Here is a 25,431-nt window from a genome sequence, read left to right as displayed (position 1 = left end):
GCCAAAGCAGCTTGTCTGCCCACAGCCTCTTCCCTTGTGAGTCTTAAACAGTCTTCCTCAAGCATCTTTGATAGCCTTTCTTTCTCAAAACTGCTTTTTTCTTGTCATAAGCTCTTTAGATGTGAAGTCTTACGATGCATTTCCATTTGAGTCTTCCTCATTTTGTGTTCTGTGCCTGGTTTTGTATTCCGTGTGGTAGCCAGCAAGGTCACGAGAGGCAGCCTGAATCTGTCTTCCCTCCTTTCCTCCTGACTCAGCTTGCTTTGTACCTTTTCAAAGTCCTTTCTCTGTGAAGTCTTTTTCAGCTAATCCTTTTTGTTGGCAGTTATATAAAAGGCCTTCTTTCCCCCCAAATCGTAGTAATCATTTGCCTCCATAACTATCTTATGTTACCGTAGATCATTTGTTGTCAGTATTTTTATCGTCCTGTATCTGTTGCTAGGTGTCAGAGGCTTGTTTCTGTTTTCCTCATTCCACCCGAAACTTCTTTAGAGTAGCAGGAGTTCGTTCTTAGTGCAGCTTACTCAAGTGTCAAGTACAATTCCTTCATATGTTAGTGGACGTTAGATGAACGTTTGCTTGGTTGGCATGAGGAGAACAGGTGACGTTTAACGTAACCAGAATCCACGTGGAGTTTGCTTTCTTCTAGGCATGCCAAAGGTGATGCTTTGGCTGCCATCGACACTTGCCATGTGGCGGAGCTTTTAATTGCACAGGAAAACCAGAAAAGATTAACTTCTCTAAGAGGGTGTTTTGGATTTCTCCCAGCTTCACACCTAGAAATTTGGTGTGAGGAATTTAGCCAGAAGAGGATCTTTTATTTTTATAATGACCCTTAGGAGGATTGAGGGACTGAACTGGGGCTTTTTTAAAGTCTTGAGTCTTGAATACTAATCATTCCAAAGCTGACCTCATTGCTTCTGGGTCTTTTGACGCTGCAAAGACATAGGTTAGGTTTAGTGGCTTGTGATCAGGTAGGAAAAGCCTTCTTTATTTGAACCTTCCCAAAAGACTGCTTGGGAACAGTAAGATCTACCCTTTGGATTTGAGGAATGGATCTGGGTAAAATGATCATTTCCTTGTTGTCCCACGGGAGGGGTGGTGTTACTCCTCTTCTTTCACCATATCCCCGGTTCACCTCTTTTTCTGTTCTCACACTTTCCTCATCTCATGAGTGCAGATTTCTCAGAGGAAGTGCTGCCTGCTAATTTCTGTATGTAACTTCTAGTTATTTACTATGGGAGAAAAGTCGGTATTATGTGTAGGTAAGTTGTCGTTTGGTGAGCTGGAACCTGTATGACCCTTGCCATGAATTCTCTGTTATGCATGTGACCAGTTTCTGATCCTTGGGTATTAGCCAGGAGGCACATGCCTGAGTTACCGTAAAGTTTCTAAGCAGGCAGAAAAATAATTGGAATTAGGAGAAAGATAAAACACTGGGACTGAATTATTACTATTTTTGCCTGTTTCTCTCTTTTAAGCAATACCTTCGGCAGTTAATCTATGACAGAGCATTATCTTTGCATTCATTGTCTTGTATTTGGTTTTCTAAAGGTGGCTTTCATCTTTAGTTGTCCTAGGAGACTGGTAATTTTTAGATCTTTTACAGTATTGTCACCAGAGGAGTTTACGATCTCGGAAAATTAAGAGGTCAGACAATTGAACTCTCATAATCAGATAATTTACTGAGCAGAAGAGGTTTGCATGAAGGTAAATGCAACTTCTCCAAATCTGTGTTCCAACTTCTTCTCAGAAGGCAGATTGTGGATAATGAAATTTTGTGTATTTTGACTTGAGTTGCATCTAAAGGGCGATCCAGGAGGACTGGTCAGTGACATCAGACTACCACATTGCATATCCAGTCTTTTGGTGGTTGGAGGCCTGAGGATCAGTGAACTACTGTTATCAGCTTTATGGCCTGGCTTTGCTCTGCTTGTTGGTTAGGATAACATTTGACCAAAGCTCTGGTCATGGAAACCTGAATCATTTGTTGGTTGTCATGGTATGCATGCATCTTCTTGGAAAAGGTGAACCCCCTTTAAAAAAAAAAAATCTAGTCTGTCATTGAAAGTGTTGAGTTCAGAGGCCAGGGAAGAGAGAATATCTGCTGCTTTGTAGATAATTGTTCTAAGAGTAGCAACTGGTGTTTTGTGGGTCAGAGTGCTCAGATCTTTTTACTTCGGGTGGCTGTACCTCTAGTAAACCACAGAAAGGCTCCATTTTAATTCCAAGAGCTGAAAACATCATCTCTGATGGTGTAATGAACATATAGATCTCAAAGCAAGCACTTAAGGGGCCGTTCTCGGATACTGACAACAGATAATCTAGACTCTGACTAATAACTTTTCAGTTAGAGGTTGTTTAGAACTAAAGTAATCTCATTCTACAGCTATTTTCCCGTTTCAGTAAGGTTGTTTCTTCATTAAAGCTTGAATGAAGGTACTTAACTCTTTGTCTAGCTTTCCTGAGCTTTCTTAAGTTCATTTTGGTTGTACAAATGGACTCAGTTGAGTACTTTTGGCTTCTGTGATGAGATTATTTTCAAGCTGACAATAAGAATCCTAGAGCAGTATTTTGTTCTTAGCACCCACTGTAAAATTTTGGTACTTTTCTACATATGAATCAAAAACTTCAGGGTAGCAGTTTTCAGAATAATAGGAAAACTCAGAATACCAGTTAAGTCAGAGTTGGTCATGTCTTTAAAATTTTCTTTTCGTAGCCTTTATTTTATTTATTCCTGGAATAAGACAGCCTCCCCCTCCCCGCCTCAGCGAAGCATGGCTCAGAGTGGTCACAAAACCACATGTGACTGCTGTATTATGAGGCCACTGACTGAAATATACCATCGAAGGACGACCCTGGTGTTTATCTTTTGGAATACCAGCCGATCTTCAAATCGATTGAAGTCTAGCCAGTCAGAAGAGTGGATCATAATTTCTACCTTTCTGGTTTATGGTTCCTCGGGAAATGAGAAGACCGCTTAAAGTTCAGTTTTAGGTGAAGATCACCTTAACCTTGCAGAGGAAAGATTTTTAGGAAAATATATCTTTGGCAGGCCTTTCTACTATATGTAGAGACTGACTGCCTTCTGACCTGGAGGAGGCACGCACCCTCCTGGCAATTCATTTGGGCCACAAAACTTGATAACTGGTTTTTCTAGTCTTCACTGCATTTGTTTCAGGTAACCAGTGCTACTTAATTGATTTTGTTTAAAAACCGTGTGCAGTGTAGTACATTTAGAAGCCAGGGGTTTGAATTTCAGCTGAACCTTAATTTTCTCATCTGTGAAACGGAGCAATTAAAAACCCACAAAGTCTAATTCATATGGATGTGTAATATATATGATAATGCCTTTTTTCCCCCCCAAGATTTTTATGTATTTATTTGAGGGAGAATGAGAGCGAGAGGGATCACAGAGGGAGAGGGAGAAGCAGACTCGCCGCTGAGCAGGGAGCCCAATGTGGGGCTCTACCCCAGGACCCTGAGATCGTGACCTGAGCCAAAGGCAGATGCTCAAATGACTGAGCCACCCAGGTGCCCCGTATATGAAAATGCTTTGTAAACCTTACAAAATCTTGCTTCACAAAGTCCAAGGGTCAATAGCATTATCACTGCCTGGGAGCTTATTATTTATTATCAGTTCAGAATCTCAGACTCCACCCCAGATCTATTGAATCAAAACCTGCATATTGCCAAGACCCTCGGGTGATTTGCATGCCACACTGAAATTTGAAAAATACTTAATTTTCTTGGAAGATTAAGTTAGCATGGGGCCATGGATCACAGGGTAAATAAAGTCCCTTCGGATCTGAGCTTCCCTCGAACAAGAATTCTACATGCTCTCCTTTGCAGTGTCAAACTTTTAACTACTGACTAGATAAAAAGTTAAAAGACCGACCAACTTTTAGAAAACTTATTTTGTTTTCATCTCTGTAATAATAAATACCATTCTGCATGGTCAAGATACGTTTTTTGTCCCCCCCCCCGCCCCCGATCTGGTGGTCACCACAGCAGAGGGGAACACTCTTCTTCCCTTTTTGTACACCAGGAATTAGGGGATCACGTGCACAGTGCCTGGCATATTCTGTGTTCCACTGTTTCTAAGGTGTACACCTCCCCACTTTGTTCATTTCGACATTGGGATGCATCTTTCAAAGGGTAGTATATCATAGTTTAATTGCCAACATTTCCTTTTTAGTAGTACATAAAATGGTGGTATGTTTTATAAATTGATGATTTGATGAAATGTAGTAGTTGGTGGTGGCTCATTTCTGCACACATCTCATGACAATCAGTGGTACAAAGGGTCTGATGATCAGAGCTGTAAGTTTTTTTTTCCCTGGGGGAGAGACATAAGCTATCTAACCATTTTGAGGCTTTGGGAGAGTAAAGGGTGGCTGTGTCTGAAAAAGGCAGTGGGGAAAAAATGTGAAAATGGAATAAAGTACTTTTAAGAATGTTTTTTAAAAAGAATTGCACTTTTATGAATTGCCTTATTGAATCCTTGAAACAACCCTTTGAGGTAGATACTGTTGTCCCTATGAGTTTATAGCTGTGAAAAATGAGGCTTAGAAGGGAAATGGTAGGGCCTGGATTCAAACTTTGTTCTAATTTCAAATATGCAAAATATTCCTTTTTGGAAAGAAGGGAGGAAAATAACTAATCTCATAGAATATGACTTGCTCTGTGGAGCTTTGTGGGTAAGATCACTGCAGTAAGAGGAGAAATTAAATTCTCATTTCTCTGACTCATTCAGAATTAATAGATACTCTGAAATATTCCTCCTGTTATGTGAGGCTTTTGAGGAAGCTGATCCGTAAATAGATGGACTCTAATCTCCACAATGTAAGGTTCTTCTCTCTGTCTGCTCTTCTCTCAGTTCTTTGGTATCTCGCAGTGGAACATAGTCTTGCGCCTCTGTGTAGACAGGGGATCTCTCAGAACCGTTCTTGGCCCCACTCTTGAGATTTTGGTTGGTCTTGGCTACGTGCGTTTTGAGCACTCATTGAAGCTTACATGTGAGTACTACAGGTTTGGGTTAACATTCATTTAAAGGAAACCCACAATAAAAAGATGCTATTAATCCTTCTTTGTTTTTTCTTTTATTTAGCTAATAGACTTTTTCAGTACTATTATGTACTAGGGAATGTGTGACAAAAAAGCCCAACAAAAACCCTGCCTTTATGATGCTTATGTTGGACTTAATTACAGTGGTTCTCATTTGTGAGTGCTTATTAGAGTTGCAGGAGGAGAAGCTTTTTATAACACTTGTGGGAGCTTCTGCAGACCAATTAAATCAGAATCTCTGGGTGCGAGCCCAGACACTTGTAAATTTTGAAAAGATTGTGGTGCTCACACTAACCATACAGCCACTGCACTGTGAAAATGAGTGTCCCTGGGAGGGCCAGATTGACTGTATACTTCTGCTAGAGTTAAACCACTTAATTGGGCCATTTAAGAGTTTTAATCTTGATATCATGGATAATGTTACAGAAGAAATACCATCCCAGTGCCTAGTTTTTACTAATTGTCATATTACTTTTGTATGAAATGATTTCTATTTCACAAATCCTTTGCATATGCATCATTTCATAACTACTCTGTTGTAAACAAAATTACCCCTGTGCTATAGATGAGAGGTTCAGACTTGGATTTCGTGACCTGTCCAAAGTCCTCTGCCAGTACGTGTCAGCTTTTGAGATGGAATGTAGGTTCTGTGCAAGCTGGATTAGTTCTTTCTTCAAGACCATATAGCTGTGAATACCTAACCCTTATCTGAAATATTAAAAAAGAGTTGTAAAAATCCCATAAAATGTGCCAGCCCATTTCTACCCCTGTTCTTCTCTCTCTAGGGTGTTCACATTTCTAAGAGACCCTTTTTATGATCCTGAACCCTGTATTCTCTTTTACTAGCAGACTTTTGACAAAAAGTCTTCCCACTGTGCTCTTGGTATCACTTAAAAATCAGACTTGTCAACCATTTTTATTTAGGGCTATTATTGATTTGCCGAACTTTTTTCTCTTAAGTAAACTTTTTACTGAAATATGACCTGTGTGCTGAAAAGTGTTTAAGTCATAAATGTTCATCTGCATGCGTTTCTACAATACACCCAGATCAGGGAATGGAAGCCTCCCTTGGGACCCCTTCAAATAGAAGGAAACTACTATTCTGAGGAATTTATAGCCTACTCAGAGCAGAAAACCAGGTAGCAATATTTTATATGAATAAACTGTACAATATTGATGAAAAACAGCCCATCCTAGGGATTCCTTTGAAAATCTAGCCCCTGGCAGTATAATTAAGAAAGTTAAGTATCAGGGACTGAAGTTTTCAGAGCAGTCATCTTAGAGACAGGCCCAGCAGCTTCTCAGCAAGCCCTTCTAAAGGGTCACTGAGGAGAGATACTGCTGAGTGTTTGTTGATTTGATGAGTGAATTTCCCATCACCAGCTTTCTTGCTTGTTGGTGACACTTCCTACTGCTTCTTTATCCCACTTCTTTCCTATTTTTGCCTGTAGACCTTTGGAACTGCTGATGAGAAATTGGAGCTGGACTGTTCCTTCTGAGCCAGTGGCTTGATCTGTAGATTTATGGAGGAATTACTTAGTGTGTTAGTAGGATGATCCTTCTAATTAATACTTTTGTTACTGACATTAATAGTGGCCAATGCAGGCAGAGTTGTTTGTTATCTAGACCGCGTCACTACCTCCTGGACTCTTATGACAAGGACAATGGGGGGATCCTTCTAATTTTAGTGGTTCAGTCTTGCAGGATTTTTTTGGTTATTTCAGTTTATTTTGTCATAGTTTTTGAACTTCTGCCAAGCGCTGTATTCAGTGCTGGGGATATGAAAATGAATACATGGTTTTGTCAGTTTTACCTTTGCAGTAGGAAGGAGCTATTGTTTCTGGATGTTTTGAAAGATCTCTCTGTTTTTAGAATCCTATCATATTCCCATCTCTGCTTTAGGATCTCACTGGTGCTTTAATTGGCTGTCATTCACTCCTCTTGAACCAATAATAGTCTTACACTTTGAAGATTCTACTGTGAAAGTCACATCTCAGTGGCTGCCAAAACTGTACTTTACCGTCTTGATGCCACATGAAATGAAGTTGTGTATCCTTTCTTTGTTCTTTCTTGTACACGTTCCTTGGTTCACATTAGCCATGAAGTCTTTTTCTGTGTCTTGGACAGAGAATGATTTTGAAAGTAAAATGGGCTCTGAACTGGCAGGTGAAAGCTCTAAGAACGTCTGGATTCATGAGTTACCCTTTCTGGGCCAGAGATCTCCAGGAACTGCCCAGTTCTGGTTATTTTGCATTCACAGGCCTGCCTCTTCACAACCGAGAGTCTGCTGCTCCAGCCTCCATTATTGATCCTCCCCCGCCCCGGTGAAACTTGGTTGTGGTGACTGGAAATGCTGTGAAGTAGCGCTCATCTGTTTCTCTCATTGGTTCTTGCCTTTTGCCAGGAGCTTTAATTTGGGCCAGAAGTCAGTGGTGAGGACAAGCAAGGTTGCCTCTCTCCAGTTTTATAAAAGCAAAGGTTACTTACCATTTGGTAGGATTCTGCAAAGCTCTGTGAACCGTGTCAGGTCACTCTACCAAATCTTCTTTTCCTTTTGGAAATCAAGGCACATTTTGCTTTATATGTCAGGGTCTTAATTTAGGATGTTGGTAAGATGGGACAGACTTCATTTCCTTAGAAGAGAAGGCATCGGTGTGCTTGGCACCAAAACAGTTCTTTAGGTCTAGTCCTTCAGTCTTCGTAGTTTGAAACACTTCAGAGATAAAGTCTGCTGCATCAATGATCCAGCTGAAGGGGCTTCCCTGTTGTCTCCAAATAATCTGGTATGGGACAGGCAGAGAGTGAAAGACAACAGATAAGCATTTAGAGTACTCTTGAAAGAACTTCACAGTTAGATTTAACATGTTTTGAAGGATTTGAAAAAAAAAAAACTAAAGTGAAGGATGATCTGTGAATTATTGATGCAGTAAGCCCTGAGACGGAGAGTGGAGCTGGGGTGGTGGTGGGTGGTACAAATTGGCAGGCATGTGTCCCAGGGTAAAGTGGAGGATAATTGAATTGGAATGATGTCAGACTGCACTTAGCTCAGTACTCAGGAGTAAGGGAGTTTACATAGGCAATGGCGAAGTAGGAAATTCTTTTTGTAGGCTTACCACTTTCCAGCTATACTGTTAGCTGCCATACCTGGGGCTGACTAGGAGTTGTGCTATTGTATAGAGTTAGATTTGGAAGTAGAGAAGTGGGACCAAGAGACTTAAAGTTGTGGCTGGGCTTCGGGTAGAAAGGAAAAAATGGGATGGTGGGACATTGGGTATGGTAAGACTGTCCTAAACTCTGTAACATAATTGTATGTCTGTCTCCCCCATTTGGCAAGACTTTCTGCAGTGTTCCTGCCTCTGTGTTGTCTGTTAATTAGACTGTAATGTCTTGAAAGGGCACGGACACTACCCTGTTTTAATTAGCATCTAGTGTAGTCTCGTGTCCACAGTGGTTGCCCGCTATTGTTAGTTGATGATGATTAGTGAAGCTGAAGCTATTTTTTAAACAGGGCCCAAGGGATGCAGACAGTGATGAAAACGACAAAGGTGACAAGAAGAACAAGGGTGCGTTTGATGGAGATAAGCTAGGAGATTTGAAGGAGGAGGGTGATGTGATGGACAAGACCAATGGTTTGCCAGTGCAGAATGGGATTGACGCAGACGTCAAAGATTTTAGGTTTGTATGTTTTACACTTCTGACTTTCGAATGGGGGCTATGGGTTTTTGTTTTGATTTAGTTTTATTTGGATTTTAGGTTTTTTCCCCTTCCCTATCTGTCCTTTTTAAGAATTGGGTCCAGTGCAGGCCATACCACAAAGACTGTAAATTTACTGGTAAGGTGGACCATCTAAGAGCTGTCAATGCCTGGTGCTTTGCCAAAACAATAGATTTTGCATTTGCATAGGTCTCTAGTATTTGCGGAATGATTCTATAAATATCATTTCAGTGATTCTCGAATATCAGAATCACCTGGGATGCATGCCTTGGGACTTTCCCTAAATTTCTCCCAGATCACTAGCTTGGGAGTAACCATGGTCACTAGTGGAAGCATGTCCCCTCTCTCTGGCACATTAGTGTGGAGAGAAACAGTTGAGAACTTACACGTTATTTTATTCGAGACTCCTAAACTCCCTGGGAGGTAGGTGGGTCAGTATCATTTTCCTCAGTTGGAAGAACCAGAGATGCAGCTTACATAACTTGTTCTTAGTCGTCTCCCTTCCATGGACGCCTCTCATTCCATCTCTGGTCATGATTGATTTGCAGGTTTTAACCTATAATTTAATATAAACACTATTCAGATGATGTTGTGTATTTGTCTTCTACACTTGGCAATATTCTTCATTTATGTAGGTAACCTTTAGTGAGGGTATAGACTTTTAAAATTGTAAAAGTCCTTTGTCAGTGATATACAGATAGAGAATTTAATGTTGAATAATTTTAATGTTAGTCTAAAGCTAATATATGTGTGTCTAAACACACACACACACACACACACACACACACACACACACATACATCTGTCTCTGATCCTGATACCTACCAAAGCCAAAAATAAAATTCATTTTGGATCATCATATGCAGAGCAACATTCAGTTGTTTAGTATTCCTAATTTACTTTGTTAATCTTGTGAGTATAAAGAATTATAGTCTTTGGAGGAAATTTGAGGCACAGAGTAATAACCACTTACCTAACATCTTTTAGATGAAGTGGGTAGTCTTTCCATCCTGAACCTCAGGCGGCCTGTAGCAAGGTTTGGTAGTATTTGACTTCTGGCTGGGTGGTGGTGGTAGGGCATGCGTGTGAGAGGGAATACGGCAGTAGCCTTAATTTGTACCTGCTGTAGGGTTTCTTTTAGGACTGAAGGGCACAGAATGTAGTCACAGGCTACACTCCCCTTACTGGAATGTAACAGTGCTCTCTGTTAGTCTGATTTGGAATTACACTGTCCTGCAGTCCTTTTACACAGGCTGATCCTATATCCTGGGTCACCCGAGACAGTACTCGTTTCTGCCATGTCCTAGGATATTTATTAATAGTGTCCCTTTTTTGCTCTTAGGGGTAACCTGGTTTGAATGATAAATGATACCCTCACACTACTTTTAATTCTTAGAGTTGTCTCCTCAGCAGGGGCATGTTCTAGATAATTTATTTTGTACTGTTTTGTAATGGTTTGCTTCTGGTTTCTTAGACGGGGAAGATGGGAGACCGGTTTAGCACTGACCAAGTAGTACCAAGATAATACTTAAAATTTTTTTCACCTATACAATTTTTTTTTTTTAAACAGAATCATTCTCATATATGGAATTTCCCCCTAGAAACTGCTTTTTCCATTGGCTCTCTGTTTAAAGAGTAGGCTTGGGGGGGGGGGGCGTAGTTTTCTACCTGCATTTTGGGATCTTGTTTTCATGGTTGCCATGGGCAGTGTTTTTTCCACTTCATTCCTTGTTCCTCAAATCTGGGCCCTTTGGTTAAAGGGATTGTAAATTAATACTAGTTAATGTGAATTTACAGGGTGGGTTGTGGTGGGAAGGCAAGCAATAGAAGAGTTGGTTCATAGGATATAACATGTAAGCACCGTAAAGTGTCTCTGGTTGTTTTGTAGAAATAGTTTTAAGTACTGTTGATGATAAACTATGTTCAAGGACGTCGTCATTAAACTTGGGTTGCTGTAGTGTCCCTCCCCGCTCAAAATAAGGTTTAATGCCCTTTACTTTCTCTGTTTAGCCGTACCCCTGGTAATTGCCAGAACTCTGCTAATGAAGTGGATCTTCTGGGTCCAAACCAGAATGGTTCTGAGGGCTTAGCCCAGCTGACCAGCACCAATGGTGCCAAGCCTGTGGAGGATTTCTCCAACATGGAGTCCCAGAGTGTCCCCTTGGACCCCATGGAACATGTGGGCATGGAGCCTCTTCAGTTTGATTATTCAGGCACGCAGGTACCTGTGGACTCAGCAGCAGCAACTGTGGGACTTTTTGACTACAATTCTCAACAACAGGTACTGTGTGTGTCTCTCTGTCACTCTCTCTACTCTCCTCCAGCCAGCACATGATTCAAGTGACTAAGAATGGGGGGATGGGAGGAGGGTGGCATTATTTTAGGCTGTAGCCAGCCCTTCTTAACCCGACAGTGATGTGGGCGTACAGAGCCTCTGTATCTTCCCCTCTAGAGGCTGATTCCCATGCTGAGATTGTGGGCAAGAGATCACTCTGCTCAACGTGTACCTCTTTTGGCTCCTCTGTCCCCCCAGGGCCTGGGGAGTGGGTGAGGTCGTGTTACCTCTTGTGACACAATCCTCTTGGATGCCGAATTGATCTCTCTCAGGATTAATAAGATTGTGATGCTGTCGGTTGGTTTTGTTTTTGAAATAGTAAACTCTGTTACCTACTGCTGGCAGGAGTCCAGTGTGAGGTCGTCTTACTAGTCATGTCTTTTAATTCAGTGAGCAACTCTACATAACAAACATACCTGCCCCCTTTCAAAAGAGTTAAAATACAATTAGGGGAAAAACACAGATCACTCAGCGTAAAAATCTACAGTGAAACTACGTGGCTCTTTCTTTTCTTCATAAATCCTTGGGAGACATTATATGTGTGCCTTCTGGTTTTAAAGGCATGGTATAACTAACTCTGGGGTTTTCCGATCCTTCTGTTTAATTTTTTTTTTAAGTAAAAAACCAGCTGTCTGAATTATAAAAGGGGGCAGGTAGCTTCTCTGGCTTGTCAGGTACCACAAGCTCTCTCTTGTGGCTGGAAGCACTTTGATGGGCCATGAATTTCTGATATTAATTTTGGACTGGAACATAAATACAAACCTCTAGGCTTGAAAGGTTAAAATCTCATTTTGATGGTTAGAAATTCTGCGTCTATGGGGGAAATTGGCTTATGGTCTGTCCCCTTGTTGTCATAAATAGCTGATATTTAATGAATTTTGGTGATGAAGCTAACCATTTAATATTAATAAGAATTAATATTAATAACAGTAATGTTAATAAAGTTTACAAAAGGAAATCCCTTTAAGGGATGTTATGATATGTGTGCTCTGGTCATATTATTACGTTTAATTAACAAACTCTTTTTCTACAGAGAAAACTGTAAGTGTCCACTTCTCTCCCTGTGCTTCCCAATAGATGTGCCATCTCTCCGAAGGAATGATTTTTTGTGCTTTTTCTCTTCTTTCACTGTTTTGCCCCCTTTCACAGTGAATCCTCAAAACAGCAGTTTTGATCGAAGACAGAAATTACCTCAGGTGCTGAAGGTAGATTAGACTTCAACTTTGTGCCACGTCAGTAGATGTAGGGGACACGGTTACTACGTAGACTTCGGCTTGCTCACCTTAGGATAGAAGTGTGGTAATTCTCTGTCTAAATTGAGGTTTGTGAGTGTAGGCTATTTCTTCTTCTTCCTTCTTCCTTCTTTCTTCTTCTTCTTTTTTTTTTAAGTAGGCTCCACGCTCATTGTGGAGCCCAACGTGGGGCTTGAACTCACAACCGTAAGATCAAGACTGGAGCTGAGATCAAGAGTCAGACGCTCAACCAACTGAGCCACCCAGGCTCCCTGAGTGTAGGCTACTTCTAATCGGGATTCTTTAACCTGGTTATATCAAGAAGTTCTATCTGAATTCTTTCTTTTACTTTGTCTTCTGGGGTCTGAACTTCTATAGCAGCCCCTAGAACTGTGGCTGTTTCTGGTGCTTAGCTTCCCATTCCTCATCTAATCCAGTCTAACCCTTTGCTTGTTAGTTAAGAAGTGTTTGTCTTCAACCTCTTGTGGAGAAAAATCTGATGCTCTTTCATTGAATTGCTCTTTACTTCGTAATCAGAGTTGGGATTCTCTTTTGATGTATTTATCTCTCGTTTCAAACTAATTTCACCAGTGTTTTGGGGAGGCTGGGTAATTATTAGAACTTGAACAGTTATGTTCTTAACAAGCAGTTAACATGATTACACCAAAGACAACACCCACTCAGATTTATGAAGCCTGGGATGCCTTCACCACGTATCCCATTTCAGTAATTTTTGAAGCTGAATGTTATTATTTTGAAAGTTAAACTATTGTTGGTTTTTGGCTTCCCATGCATATCTTGGTTGTGGTAACATAGGGACATTGTTACATAGGTAGACCACAGTCACGTGATGTGATCATTGTTGTTTTATCCTGTGGGCCTATAATTCTTGCTTTTCTGAGTAGATTGTTTTACATGGTTGTGTAGTGGGCTCTCTGATAGCATGCCCGGGAATTATTGGACCAAGACTCCTAAGTATTTTCAAGACCCTTAACCTCCCGACATCTCCTGCATAGAGGCAGGAGTATCTATTAAGAGAGTAGGATACTTTTTCTATTGGAATTTGGTGTTTGATCTTACGTTTTATCCCTCCAATATTCCTTACTCTTTTGCTCTCTGTTATGTTTTATTCCCCTTTCCCTTTTTACTATTTTAATTGATTGTCATTCTTGAAGATCCAGTGCTTGTTAGCTTTCTTGATCTCCATATCATTGAGTTGTATTGTCTCTCTCCTGTGAACTCGTAGTGCTTTGTGCTTCCCTTAAGAAAAGAAGTCACCATGTTCTGCCTTGTGTTGTAATTTCTTGTTTAATAGTCCTTGCTAGATTGTAAGCTCCTTGAGGGTAAGCCCTGGGTCTTGTTCTTCTGTGTCTTCTGCATTTGCTCTAGCAGACCAAGCTTTCAGGAAACTTGTACAATATTCCTATTATGGTACCTCAGAATATCCCCCATTATTAAATATACTTTCCCAAACTGAAATTTGGAACTAGCCTTCTAAGAGGTCTGGAGGCCACTTTTTGAGGCCTAGCTTACATTCTGAGCGAGTCCTTTAGATCTAGCCCGCTAAGCTTGTGCTCATGTTTGTAACATGTTTGTAACAATATCCAGGAAATTACCTCCTTTTTAGGGTGACAGCCCTCTGTTACCATTTGATCAAAAAAAGTACATAGTTCTTTTGAAATCCAATTTTGTTGGTAACTTGAGGGAGATCACAGATTTGTGGGCTGTGGATTATAACTTTCTGTTTGCATTTTTTGTTCTCACCTGTAGCTGAGCATATCTTTCATGAATGAAAAGGGTTCCCCCCACCCATCGCTCTCCATTGAGGTATTGTGACTCATTTAGTCATTTAAATAGTGCAAGAAAGTACTCGAAGATAAATCTAGGACATCCCCGTGTCCTAGAACCTTAGACAAGGGAGAGCATACTCTATTCAGGGGAAGGAATGACTTTTGGAAGAGGTAGATCCTGAGCTGTGCCTTGTAGGACTTCTTTCTATCAGGAAAAGACTGAAAATTCCACTGGAGGAAATCATAAAACTTAAAGGCTTACCATGAGAACTTAACAGGTGCACGTTCAGTAGATAACGTAGTAGTCATCCTAGGTGGCGGGTGAGGTTGGGAAACAGCGACCTGTGAGGTCGTACAGGCAGGGTTGTGGGTCTTAGCAACTTTGCCATGCTGCCTGATTGACAGACAATGACAAGACAATTCTAAGAAGGAATGCCTTAATTACCATGGTTTAGTTTTTAGTGCTGTTAGTTCAGTAGCAACTGTAGGCATTACTTACCCATATTAATTATTTATTGATGATTGTGTCCTTCCAGGAAGCTGGTTCTGCTGGTAGTGAGCAGAGCTGGTGCTCATAGTAAGGCCATCATTTGTGGAGCTGTATGGGACAGTTGAGGAACTAAGTGCTGAATTGGTTGGTCAGGAATGCTGTCAGACCAGGGGGAGGGCTCGATGGGGACCAAGGTTCTGTAGACCTTCCTTGAAAGACAGGTACAGTGTATATTGCTGCAGTTAAGAGAATAGAGTTGTGGAGATAGAAATGAGCATGGTGTGGTCATAGGCTGACAGCAGAAGGCACACTTAGAGGGAAATGCTGCTTGGTGCTTTGGGCTATTGAGTCCAGGTCCCAGAGGCTTCAGAGCCAGGCCTGAGTCCCGGACATTATTAATGGTTTTAAGGATTGAACCACAGATCTAGTGTATTATGTGTTTTTCTACGCATTTCTGCTTTTTTATATTGGCTTTCTTAAAGGCTATCTTTTTTTTTTTTTTTAAGTTTTGAGTTACTTGCTATAGTTAATGAGGTAACTTCATTTGTGATTTTATGATGGGATCTGGTTTGGAAATTGACAAATAATTCCTTCTTGTATCCTATTTCCTTTTAATCAGGATTTTGATTTGGTTTCATAAAACTGTTAGTATCAACTTCTGTTGAGATACATAGTATAAAGCACCCTGCAAATACAGGAAAGGTAATTTTCATTTAGTTCATTACAAACTTAATGGTACTTAGGGATACTCTGGGTTTTGGATAGTTAAGTTACTTGTCTAGTCACTGTTTATCATAAACTTAACCTAAGATGTATTTAAAGCAATGATTCCTTTTTTTGTGCCATGAACCCCTTAGCAGTTTGATGAGATCTGTGGGCTGAATTGTGTGAATGGTGTGTAGTATAAGTAGGTTTACAAAAGAACCGGTTATATAGAAATAGTTACAGAAATATTTAACAGACTGGATGTGTATATGCATGCAGTGGAAGTAGGCCTACCTCTAGTGACCCTGATGAGGATAAACATGGCTTTGGGATGTCTAAAAGTCGTAAAGGAACAGGAAAATGTATGTGACTTTTTCTCTTTTTTTTTTTTTTTTTGAGAGGGGCTAGGAGGAGCAGAGGGAGAGGGAGAGAGAGAATCTTAAGCAGGCTCCACACCAGTGCCTCAGCCAGACACAGGGCTGGTCTCACAACTCTGAGATCAGGACTTGAACCGAAATCAGGAGTTGGGCGCTTAACTCACTGAGCTGCCCAGGCGCCCCATATATGACTTCTATTGGTGATTAAGTCACAAGTGTATAGCTAATGTTAATGTGGTTTGTTGCCTACAGTCATTATTGAAGGAAATGCTAAATTTCATGAAAACAAGGATAATTTTACCTATCCCAAGTACGAAGATCTGGGGCTTACGTACCCCTAATTTAGGGTGCTTTGAAATGTTCATTGGTATCTCTGGAGTGTTCTTCTTTCCCTCACTTTCCCTTCGTTGTCTTCTCCTTAAATCCGGACAGTGAACAGTGAGCATTATAAACAGTGAACAGTTCATAATAATGTGTCTGTACCATTTTGTGTTATGGTACACGAGTGATCTCTATATTTCCCTAAATGTATTTTATAAAGTCTTTGCTGGGTTTCAGTATATTACAATTATATGTAGCAGAAATCAAAGCCAGGATTACATAATTATAGATTAATCAGATTAATTGTTGATGCTCTTTATTTAGAATTCAGTTACTCTAAAAATAGCCTAATGTAGCACGTTGTACAAAATTACATACCGATGTACTAAAACTCTGACCTGTTAAGCATGAATTTTAGTAAAGAAACAATACCCTGAAAAATCATAATTGAAGTACAGATTCATTTCCTCACAGCCCTAGGCAGATGGGAGAGGAAGTAGCACACAATGCTTTTAAAAGTGTGGTAGTGGTTAGATGTCATACTTCTGAAGCCAAGTTTGTGTAGTTTTAACATAGGTCTTTAATATTCTCAACTTTCCTTTCAATTGACAAGTGAGAGGAAGATTATTTTATCAGTGTCATGTAAGTCACTGTTAAAATGCTGGTTTTAGCTAGCAGTTGGGTCAGTTGAAGCTTACCTTTATTGTTCTTTGACTTTGCTGAAATTTTATGATTTTCCTCAAAAGGTACTTATTTCCTCGATAGAAGGACATTTTTTCCCCTACCTTGTTCAGAGATTATTTTGGAAACAGACTGTTCCATCTGCTAAGGAAATGTGAAGAAGTTTTCTTTTTTAAAAATTCAGCAGCACAGTTCATATGTACCTGTTTATCCAGAAATCATTGTTGGTCATTGCAGTTGTTCACATAACCTGGTTGAAAATGGGCTTTGATCTGGAAGCTTCAGACAGTAGCAGACTTTCACAGTATTTCATGTCCTAAAGACTGGCTGCCATGATAAACTTTTTTCCTTAAAAGATCATAGTCTCACCATTGATGTATTAATATCGTCAGTGTTTTGAAGGTCTTTCTCCGTGAATCCTTAAAACATCCCCATGGGGCAGGGCAGGTACTGCATTTTCACAGATATGAAAACTAAGACCTCACGAACATAAAGAGAGTTACTGAAGGAGAGTCAGATACTACAAGCTATGGGAACATTTGTGTTCTGGTGTCTAGCTGCAGGCTTTGTCCTTTGGACCTAGTACTAGAAACACAGAGCCTTTTGATATGTGGGGTGGTCTCACCTGCAAATTCAGTTGCATTCGTGGTTTTCTCTGTATGGAGTATATGGTAAAGCATATTCTTCCATGACAAAACAAAAAAGGTTTTTCTTCCTTCCCTGTTATCTTTGTGACCTGTTGACAGCAGTTGGTGCTCATGAACTCATTGGGATTTTTAACATTAACATTCACTCCAAGGAGTTTTGACCTCTGCTTTCCTCATCCTGAGCTGCCTTGTTGGGGGAGGTGTAAGAGGTGACTCACAGAAGGGCCATGTCTGTATGGGGGTACTCCCCCCATTCATCAGAAAGAACACACGTAAAGGACTGTTCCTAGTGTGTGTTTTACATGTGTTAATTTTATGTGTGTTAATTTTAATACTTCCAGCAACCTTATGTGTTAGACATGTCTTTATTGTCCCTATTCGAGAGAGAGGAGGAGAGTGAGTCACAGAGAGGTTATCTTTGCCCCGTGTCACGTAGTCTGCATTGGAGCTGAGATGTGAATCCAGGCTTTCTGGCCCCAGAGTTGTGCTCTTATCCCCTGCGCACTGTGTATATAGCCTCAAATTGGTCAGAAGCCAGGGCTGGTGGGACATTTTATTTTGGTGGGGGAGGGAGATAGTCTTTCACATACATCAGCTCCATATTTAGGTATTACTCTGAATTCTGAAAACTCAGCAACTGTTTTTATGCCAACAAGCATTATTGATAACAACATAATAACACTAGTAGCTATCTTTTGTCACTTAGTGGCTAATGCTGGGTGTTTTTGACTGCCCCTTTCTGGAATAAAAACCCTGCAGGCTATCTTTTGTAAAGTCATGCAGTGACAGAGAAGGGAGTCAAATCACTTTGCTTGTGTAGTTCCCAGAGTATGCCTTCAGTGTTTCTTATTAGGAACCTTGATGAGCTTGAAATAGTTGATATATTTTCCCTTGCACCAGTCTCTTGAAAAACTTAAGAATTCTACCCAAGTACATTGTAATCAGTAGTGGCACATTTATCATTATACCACCCTTAAAACAAGTGTTCTCGCCAAATCTCACAGTATTGTGTTTCTCAGTTGCCATTGGCTTGCTTTCTGAAAATGATGAAAATGTTAACAGAGCTCAGTGCTTTGCCCAGCAGATGGCATTTGTATGAGGTTTTCAGGATCCTTTGGAATCCATTACTTGCCAATTACCCAATTTTGTTTTGAATACCCTGTATTTCCAGTTAATATTGGACCATTTACATAAAGAGAATGTGCCAGAATTGCTGTAATCTATGCTATAATCAAATCTGCTTGCTGTAGATGATAATTTACTTTTGTTAATTGTTTACTGCAAAATGCACTCGAGAAAACAATTCCTTCTCTATTCACCATAATCACTGTGATATCAATCAACTCTCAAACACAGAATATGTGGGAGCTGTTACAGGACCTGCATGTTTTTAGTTAATAGTTTCTACTTCTCAGAGTGTGGTGAAGTGGTGCTGAGAACCGCAAACTAATGTTGTGCAGAATGGTTGGTATTTACACACAGGATCTTGATGGGTGTAGTACACGTACATGTAAGGAGTTACATGCCATGTTAAAGACCTTTGAAGTGGTGATAAGTTGGAAGGCGTGGCAGTGAGTACTGTTTTTGGTATTTTAATAAGATCACTTCAAGAGTTCTATTCTGAACACACCGTCTTTATTTCCCTGGCTCCATATCAGAGCACCTCGCTGATAGGTGCTCAAGAAATTGTTGCATGAATTATTTTGTTTGCAGCAGGGCAAAGAAGTGAGGAGGGAAGAGGCTAGCATGAGCAGTGTCTGAGATGTTAAATATTTCAAAAGGTTTGAGGCTAGGAAAATTGCGGAGACCCACTGAAGACACATTAGATATCTAGTGAAACTGTGAGGTATTTTTACAACGTTGGAAAAAAACTTAGAAACAGCTTTCCAGTATTTTACTGTAACGTTTTCTCCCTCATGGCTGCCCCTCTTGGGTGAGCTGCTTCCTGATGGTAGGAATACTGTGGGACACTGTCCTTTAGGTAAGACAGACACGTGAAAAGCAACTTTGAAAAATCACAAGATCACAGTTACTCAATAGTACTGATTGGCTCCCTTCCTGGAGCAAACAGTTGTTTTGACAGGTTTGTCTGTAAATCCCAGTATTGCTTTTGAAGACTTGATATTTAATCATTGCCCATAAAGGAGTGCTTGTCTTTTTACCAGCATCATAATGAAGTTTCTTTTTTCTTTAGTCTTTGAAAATAAAACTCTAAAAGTATTTTTGAAATCTGTACATGGTTACTTTTGATTTCCTCTCATACTTATAAAGGCAAAGGCTAATTTTACTCTGGTTTTTAGAGAGATGAATATTTACAAAGAGAAGTAACAGGTGACGTTGATTAGTATGTTCACAATATTTACCTTTTGCTTTCTTTTTATTTAAAATCCGCCTACTTGTATAGTCTCTCTACCACCTAAGATAACATTACAAGTCCAGCTCTGACGATAATTAAGCTGAGTTGGTGGGATGACATTATCTCTTAATGTCTAAAACAGTTGGGTCTCTTTATGAGGAGATCTATTATGTAAGATCCTTGGTGTCTGTTATATATACTCCAGTGATGTCAACTGAGCTATTGAAAACTGTGGAAAGAGCAGGTAGGGAGGTTGAAGGCCCTTTCTAGGGATGTGCCTTCAGTAAGCACTCTGTTTGACCTTAGCAAATGAAGACATTTTCAGTATGACTGTCTGGAAGGTGGCACGTGAAGGCAATCGAGAACCCCCTTTCTTTGCATCAGTGCTATTCATGCTAAAGTGTGTCACCATCTTACTCGGTGTTGCCTCCCTAGTCCCTTGCACAGTGCCTAGCAGATACTATTGGTTTCATAATATTTGTAGGATGAATGGGTGAATGATTGACCTTGTATTAAGATGGAATTTCGGCATATTCTTAGTGTCAGGGCCTTTGCTTTCCTATCCTGTTCTTGTGAGCTAGGAAGTGTACAAGGTCTGAGCTCATATTCCAGGTTTTTTTGGTAGCAGCTGTATTTCTTTTGTTTGATTTCGTATACATAAAGAATAGGTATCCTAGGAAACTGGAGGGCTCCCAAAAGTTGTCAGCTGTCTAATTTATTCATTATGATAAGCCACTAGGTGAGGAAGGTATCCAATTTCATTTCCCTGGGAGGAGGCAGCCAGAGGATGAAATGAACACTTTTCATCTTCCTTTCCAAAATGTGAGGATTCATTCAAAGTGTTTGTGGGGTTCTCGAAAGAGCTGAAGAGAGATAACAGCATTAGGGGCAATGTGGTGTAAGTCATTGTGTAGTAGATTTAATTTTGAGTGCGCCTTGGATCAGGCAGGACCCTCAGACCTGTTGACAGCTGTTAGGGCATTTGTACGATCGTATGTGGTTGAGGGGACATCAGACTACTTGCCTGGGAGGTAGTAGGCGGCACATGGGAACCGGGTGCACCAACTTGAGGGAAAGGAGCGGGAGAACCTTACTGTGAAGTTCCACGATACCATTGAAATGGGAATGGAGGAGAGCATGAGAATGTTTTTGTTTAAAAATGTCATTCCTGAATAAGGGTTTGTAGAAATTTCTATTCAGAGAGGTTTTAAAATGATTTCAGGAGACGGTTTCTCTAACCGCATCCCGTCTTTTTCTTGCTTCAGTTGTTCCAAAGACCGAATGCGCTCGCTGTCCAGCAGTTGACAGCGGCCCAGCAGCAGCAGTACGCGCTGGCGGCGGCTCACCAGCCTCACATCGGTAAGTCCTCGGGTGTCGGCGTGGCCACCATCCGCAGAGCGCCGCCTGCCGCGACACCCGGCAGTGTAGAGTGACTAGAATCAAGTCCAGACAGATCCCTCAGAGGAGATGGCCTCTTCCTCTTGTCCAGCTGTCTTTTGCCACATTGTTTATTTTTGGCAACCTTCTAGACTTCAGTTCATAAGATTTCTTAGTGTCCAGGTATTGGTCTGCCTCTGCTGTTTTAGGATTTAAAGTATCTAATTACAGTAGTGACTAGCATCAACTCTGTTGGTGAGATTGGATGAAATCGATGACATAAGAATAGTTTTGCTCTTGTTAGGGTTGCCTCGACTGTGAATATATCAACTTTTCATCTTACTAAGTAGCAGGTAGGACGTGTAAATCCATTTTCCAAGCAGCATGTATTGAAGATCTGAAAAAGTATTCTCATTTAATTACTGGTTTTTAAAGTAGTGTTGCCCTTTTCCTATAGCACGTGGTAATGTTTTGGTGTACATATTTTGTCTTATTGCCTAGACCTTCCGCTCCACTCCCCTACCCCCGGACCTTTTTAAGGTCTCTTTGAAACAAAGTGCTGTGTGTGTAAACAAGTACGTGTAGATTTTTTTTTTTTTTAATGTGTGTCAAAACGATACGGTTGAATAGAAAGGAGATCGCTAATCATAGTTTGTGGTATGATGTGGAAGAGAAGGCTTGCTTCCAGCCTAAATGTAGTAAGGCTAGGCATAATGGCTTTTGCCTGGGTCTGGTTTAATTTATAATTGGAGATGCTAGTCTTTATAATTACCTATATGTTTTCTTTGAGAAAAACTGGAAATTGTTTTAAATGGAGATAAATTCTTCCTTCCATCCCATTACAGAGTCTTTTAAATTGCTTTATTTTAGCCTGCTATAATTTTAATAGTCCTTGAGAAATTGTGCTGAATTTAAAACTGCCTAATGGTTTAAATTGTTAGCAAAGATAAACAAAAAACAAAAAATAGAAAAAAGAGACAAAAAGAAAGATAATAGATAAATGTCACCCTGACCTTTAGGGATTATTTTATCTTATTTAAAGTCCTCTTTCCTCTCAACCTATCCTGTCTTGTCTTTTCTTTTTTTTCCTCACCTGCAGCCTGGAGTGAGTAGCCAAATTGTGTAGGTATTTGGTAGGGCTGCAGTTCTAGTTGGGTTTGTTTTTACTGACAGGTGTGTTTTCAGCAGGTTTAGCGCCCGCTGCGTTTGTCCCCAATCCATACATCATCAGCGCTGCTCCCCCAGGGACGGACCCCTACACAGCTGGACTGGCTGCAGCGGCGACTCTAGGTGAGGTGTTCTTCTGCATGCGGGACTTTATCCCCTGCTAAAAAGTCGTGGTGGCTGGCATGCATTCTTTGTACTCTGTCCCGAGTCCAAGTCTCCGGTGGAGATTTTTCTCCTGGTTTCCAGTGTCTTCCCCTGTCAGCTGGATAGCTCTCCTTAGCTGTAACCTCAGACTCTAGCACATCCAAAGGCAGATTCATGAGCGGCCTCCTGTATGAGTATTTGTGATCCACGGAACCACCAAGTTACTCGTAGGTAGTTTGGGAATTAATCCCCTTTCCTAGGTCTTCCTACTACCTGTAGTCTGCCACAGTCCAGGTCCTTACACTCTTTCCCTAGGCTTTGGCAGCTGTTTTCACTTAACGTATTCCTAATTTCCTTACCCCTCCCCTCCAGTGTTCTCGAAAACTGTTTTAAACATGGATCTTACCTTTTCACCTTTCTGCTTTAAACCCATCACCAGTTTCTTTTCTTTTCTTTCTTTTTTTTCTTTTTCTCCTCATGCTGTATTATCTTTAATAAACCCGCAGCACCGGCGTCATCTGCTATTTGGTGTTTCCTTGGAGAGGAAGCCTGTCACCGATTTCTGTCTTATCCACCCAGACATAGTACACCGCAGTTATCAAACATGGCTGATTATTCCATCCTAATTGGGTGGGGGTCTGCTGTTCCCTGGATCACTATTTTTAAGGAGCTGCCATGGCATACTGAGGATTAGTGAGGATTGGGACCCACTCTGATCTCTCTCTGACTTGTATATAGATGTCTCTACAGGTATACCACTGTCTCCCCCTCCAGACTGGCTGTCACTGGCTCACACCATACATTTTAGCAGTGCTAAACTGATTTTAGCTTGAGGCAGGCACCACACTGGCTTAGGCCTCTGTGTCTTTGGACACTGTGGTCTCCTTGGTCCTCTGTAATAAACTCTTCCCATTCTTTGCCTGGGGATCTCCTTAGCTGGCATTGTCACCACCTAGAAACCCTTCCTTTGCTGACTCCCATATTCTTTCTCTGTTACTTACTTTTACTTTGTATTTATTTGCTTGTGGATGTATACATGAGTGGTTTTGTTTCCCCTTGACATTGAACTCTTTCAAAAGCAGGCCTGTTACTTCACTTTAGAGCACAGTTGCTGGCACCATAATGGGCTCACAAATGTATGGTAGAGTGAATTCAGTGTTAGGGCAAAGTCAGTGTCTTCCAAAGTAAAAATTCTCTGGGAACAGATCCCTCCAAGTCATGTTAATTATAATTAAATATTATTATTGTAAGAGTTTACTTAACTATTATATAGCATGTGATGACCATTGTGAACTCAGATGCAGCATAGAATTTCTTATTTTCTTTAGCATTGTTAACATTTTGGCATATGTTGTGATGAGAGTGTATGTAGTGTAGTTCCTGTATCTCCCTTGCCTTTGAGGGAAATAGAAAGCTCTTCCTAGCAGAATGATCTTTGCTAACCATCTTTAATATTTATTCAGCCCTTATTAACTATTTGCCAAGCATTGTACTGAGTGCTTTTCTTTCATATGAGTTGGGTGATGATTTTTTTTTTTTTTAGATTTTATTTATTTATTTAATTTCAGAGAGAGAGCAAGAGTGCACTATGTAAGTGGGGGTAGTGGTGGGGGCGGGGAGAGAGAATCTCAAGCAAATACTCCAAGCTGAGCATGGAGTCCGATGATGGCTCGATCCCACCATGACCCTGAGATCATAGCCCGAGCTGAAACCAAGAGTCAGATGCTTAACCAACAGAGCCATCCAAGCACTCTCGGTGATGACTTTAGAGATAAGGAATTTGGGGCTCAGAGAGCTGTCTTTTTCGAGGTCACACTATTTAAGTATTACAGAGTTGGAGTTTGAACCATGTCTAACTCAGAGACCATGCATGCACCTCACTATCGTCGACAACGCCTGCACTATCTTGAATTATCTTTTCTCTGCTGTCTTACTATATGTTATTTAAAACAAAGAACTGTCTTAGGGACAACACACTTGTCTTCACTGAAATCCTAGTTTGTTGATGAGAGACTTGCTCTTTGTACCTACCCATCAGCTGAACCAGACTGAAAAAGACTTCAGTGCTTTCACACAGAACCAGAAATGTTAACCACCCGAACTGTGAAGCTGCATATGCTTGTGGGGTGTCCATCACACAGGAATTGGAGCAGGCATCCTGATGAGCCAAGCTCAATTGATGATGTACCCCAGGGGGTATTTTGCTAACCGCAGTCAGAGGCCATGTGACCAGGAAGAGTAGTAGAAATGCCAGTTGAGAAAATTGAAGAGGATTATATAAGCGTTTATGATAACAGCAGTCTGCACAGTTGAAGGTTTGTTGTTGACATGTGGCAGAGGCTTGAGACTGTCATTGCAGGTTGCAGTCCAGCCTTTCCCCATGGATGTGGCAACACCCTCGCCCTTATCATACACATTTGCAGGTGAGGAAACAAGGGCATAGGTTAAATCTCCATTGTGTTGTTTTCTCTTCGTAAATGCCCAAGACCACCCCACTTTGTAAACACTGGTCAGGTGGGTTTGGGGGCTCCCTACGCTTTAACTTGAAGGTATGGTTTTAGACTCTTCAGGTTCTGAGGAGTTAAAAGGTTTTTACCCCTTGACTTATTAAGAAAAGTGGCTCCTGCTGTAACCTAGGTTCTCTAAGCAGCATGTTTATTTTGCATCCAGATGTAGTATTTCACAGTGGGTAGCCTTATAAACAGAGCTGCTTGATCTTGGCTAATAGGCCCACAGGTACAGAAAATACCAAATCAGAAATGTCAGCGCAGTATTGGACAGTGATGTAATTTGACTTATTTGTATCTTAGAAGCTTAAAACTGGGAAACAAAACACATGTTCCGATTAATTTTAACTTAATGAAATCTATGTTTCTTTTTTTAAAAAATATTTTATTTATTTATTAGAGAGAGCACACGCACACATAAGCAGGGGGAGGAGCAGCAGGCAGAGGAAGAAGCAGGCTCCCCACTGATCAAGGACCCCGATGTGGGATTCGATCCCAGGACTCTGGGATCATGACCTGAG

The 25,431-nt window shown here is 40.8% G+C and overlaps 1 protein-coding gene across 31 annotated transcripts in view; it reads left to right on the top strand.

Moving 5' to 3' along the window:
• The window catches only part of PUM1 (pumilio RNA binding family member 1), a 128,788-nt gene that overhangs the window by 61,302 nt on the left and 42,055 nt on the right, over nt 1-25,431 (top strand). For 13 of the 31 annotated variants that reach the window (XM_044390463.3, XM_048222038.2, XM_048222037.2 and 10 more), the window contains 4 exons: nt 8,576-8,742; nt 10,792-11,062; nt 20,981-21,074; nt 22,266-22,382. In XM_044390463.3, the coding sequence (XP_044246398.1) occupies nt 8,576-8,742; nt 10,792-11,062; nt 20,981-21,074; nt 22,266-22,382 (649 nt within the window). The remainder of the gene's footprint in view (nt 1-8,575; nt 8,743-10,791; nt 11,063-20,980; nt 21,075-22,265; nt 22,383-25,431) is intronic. The other 18 variants (XM_048222027.2, XM_044390468.3, XM_048222034.2 and 15 more) reach the window with 4 other exon arrangements.

This window comes from Ursus arctos, unplaced genomic scaffold (genome assembly GCF_023065955.2).
Source record: "Ursus arctos isolate Adak ecotype North America unplaced genomic scaffold, UrsArc2.0 scaffold_32, whole genome shotgun sequence".
In the NCBI taxonomy this organism is placed as follows: domain Eukaryota; kingdom Metazoa; phylum Chordata; class Mammalia; order Carnivora; family Ursidae; genus Ursus; species Ursus arctos.
The sequence above is the reverse complement of the archived record's forward strand: the minus strand, read 5'-3'. Positions and strand labels throughout refer to the sequence as shown.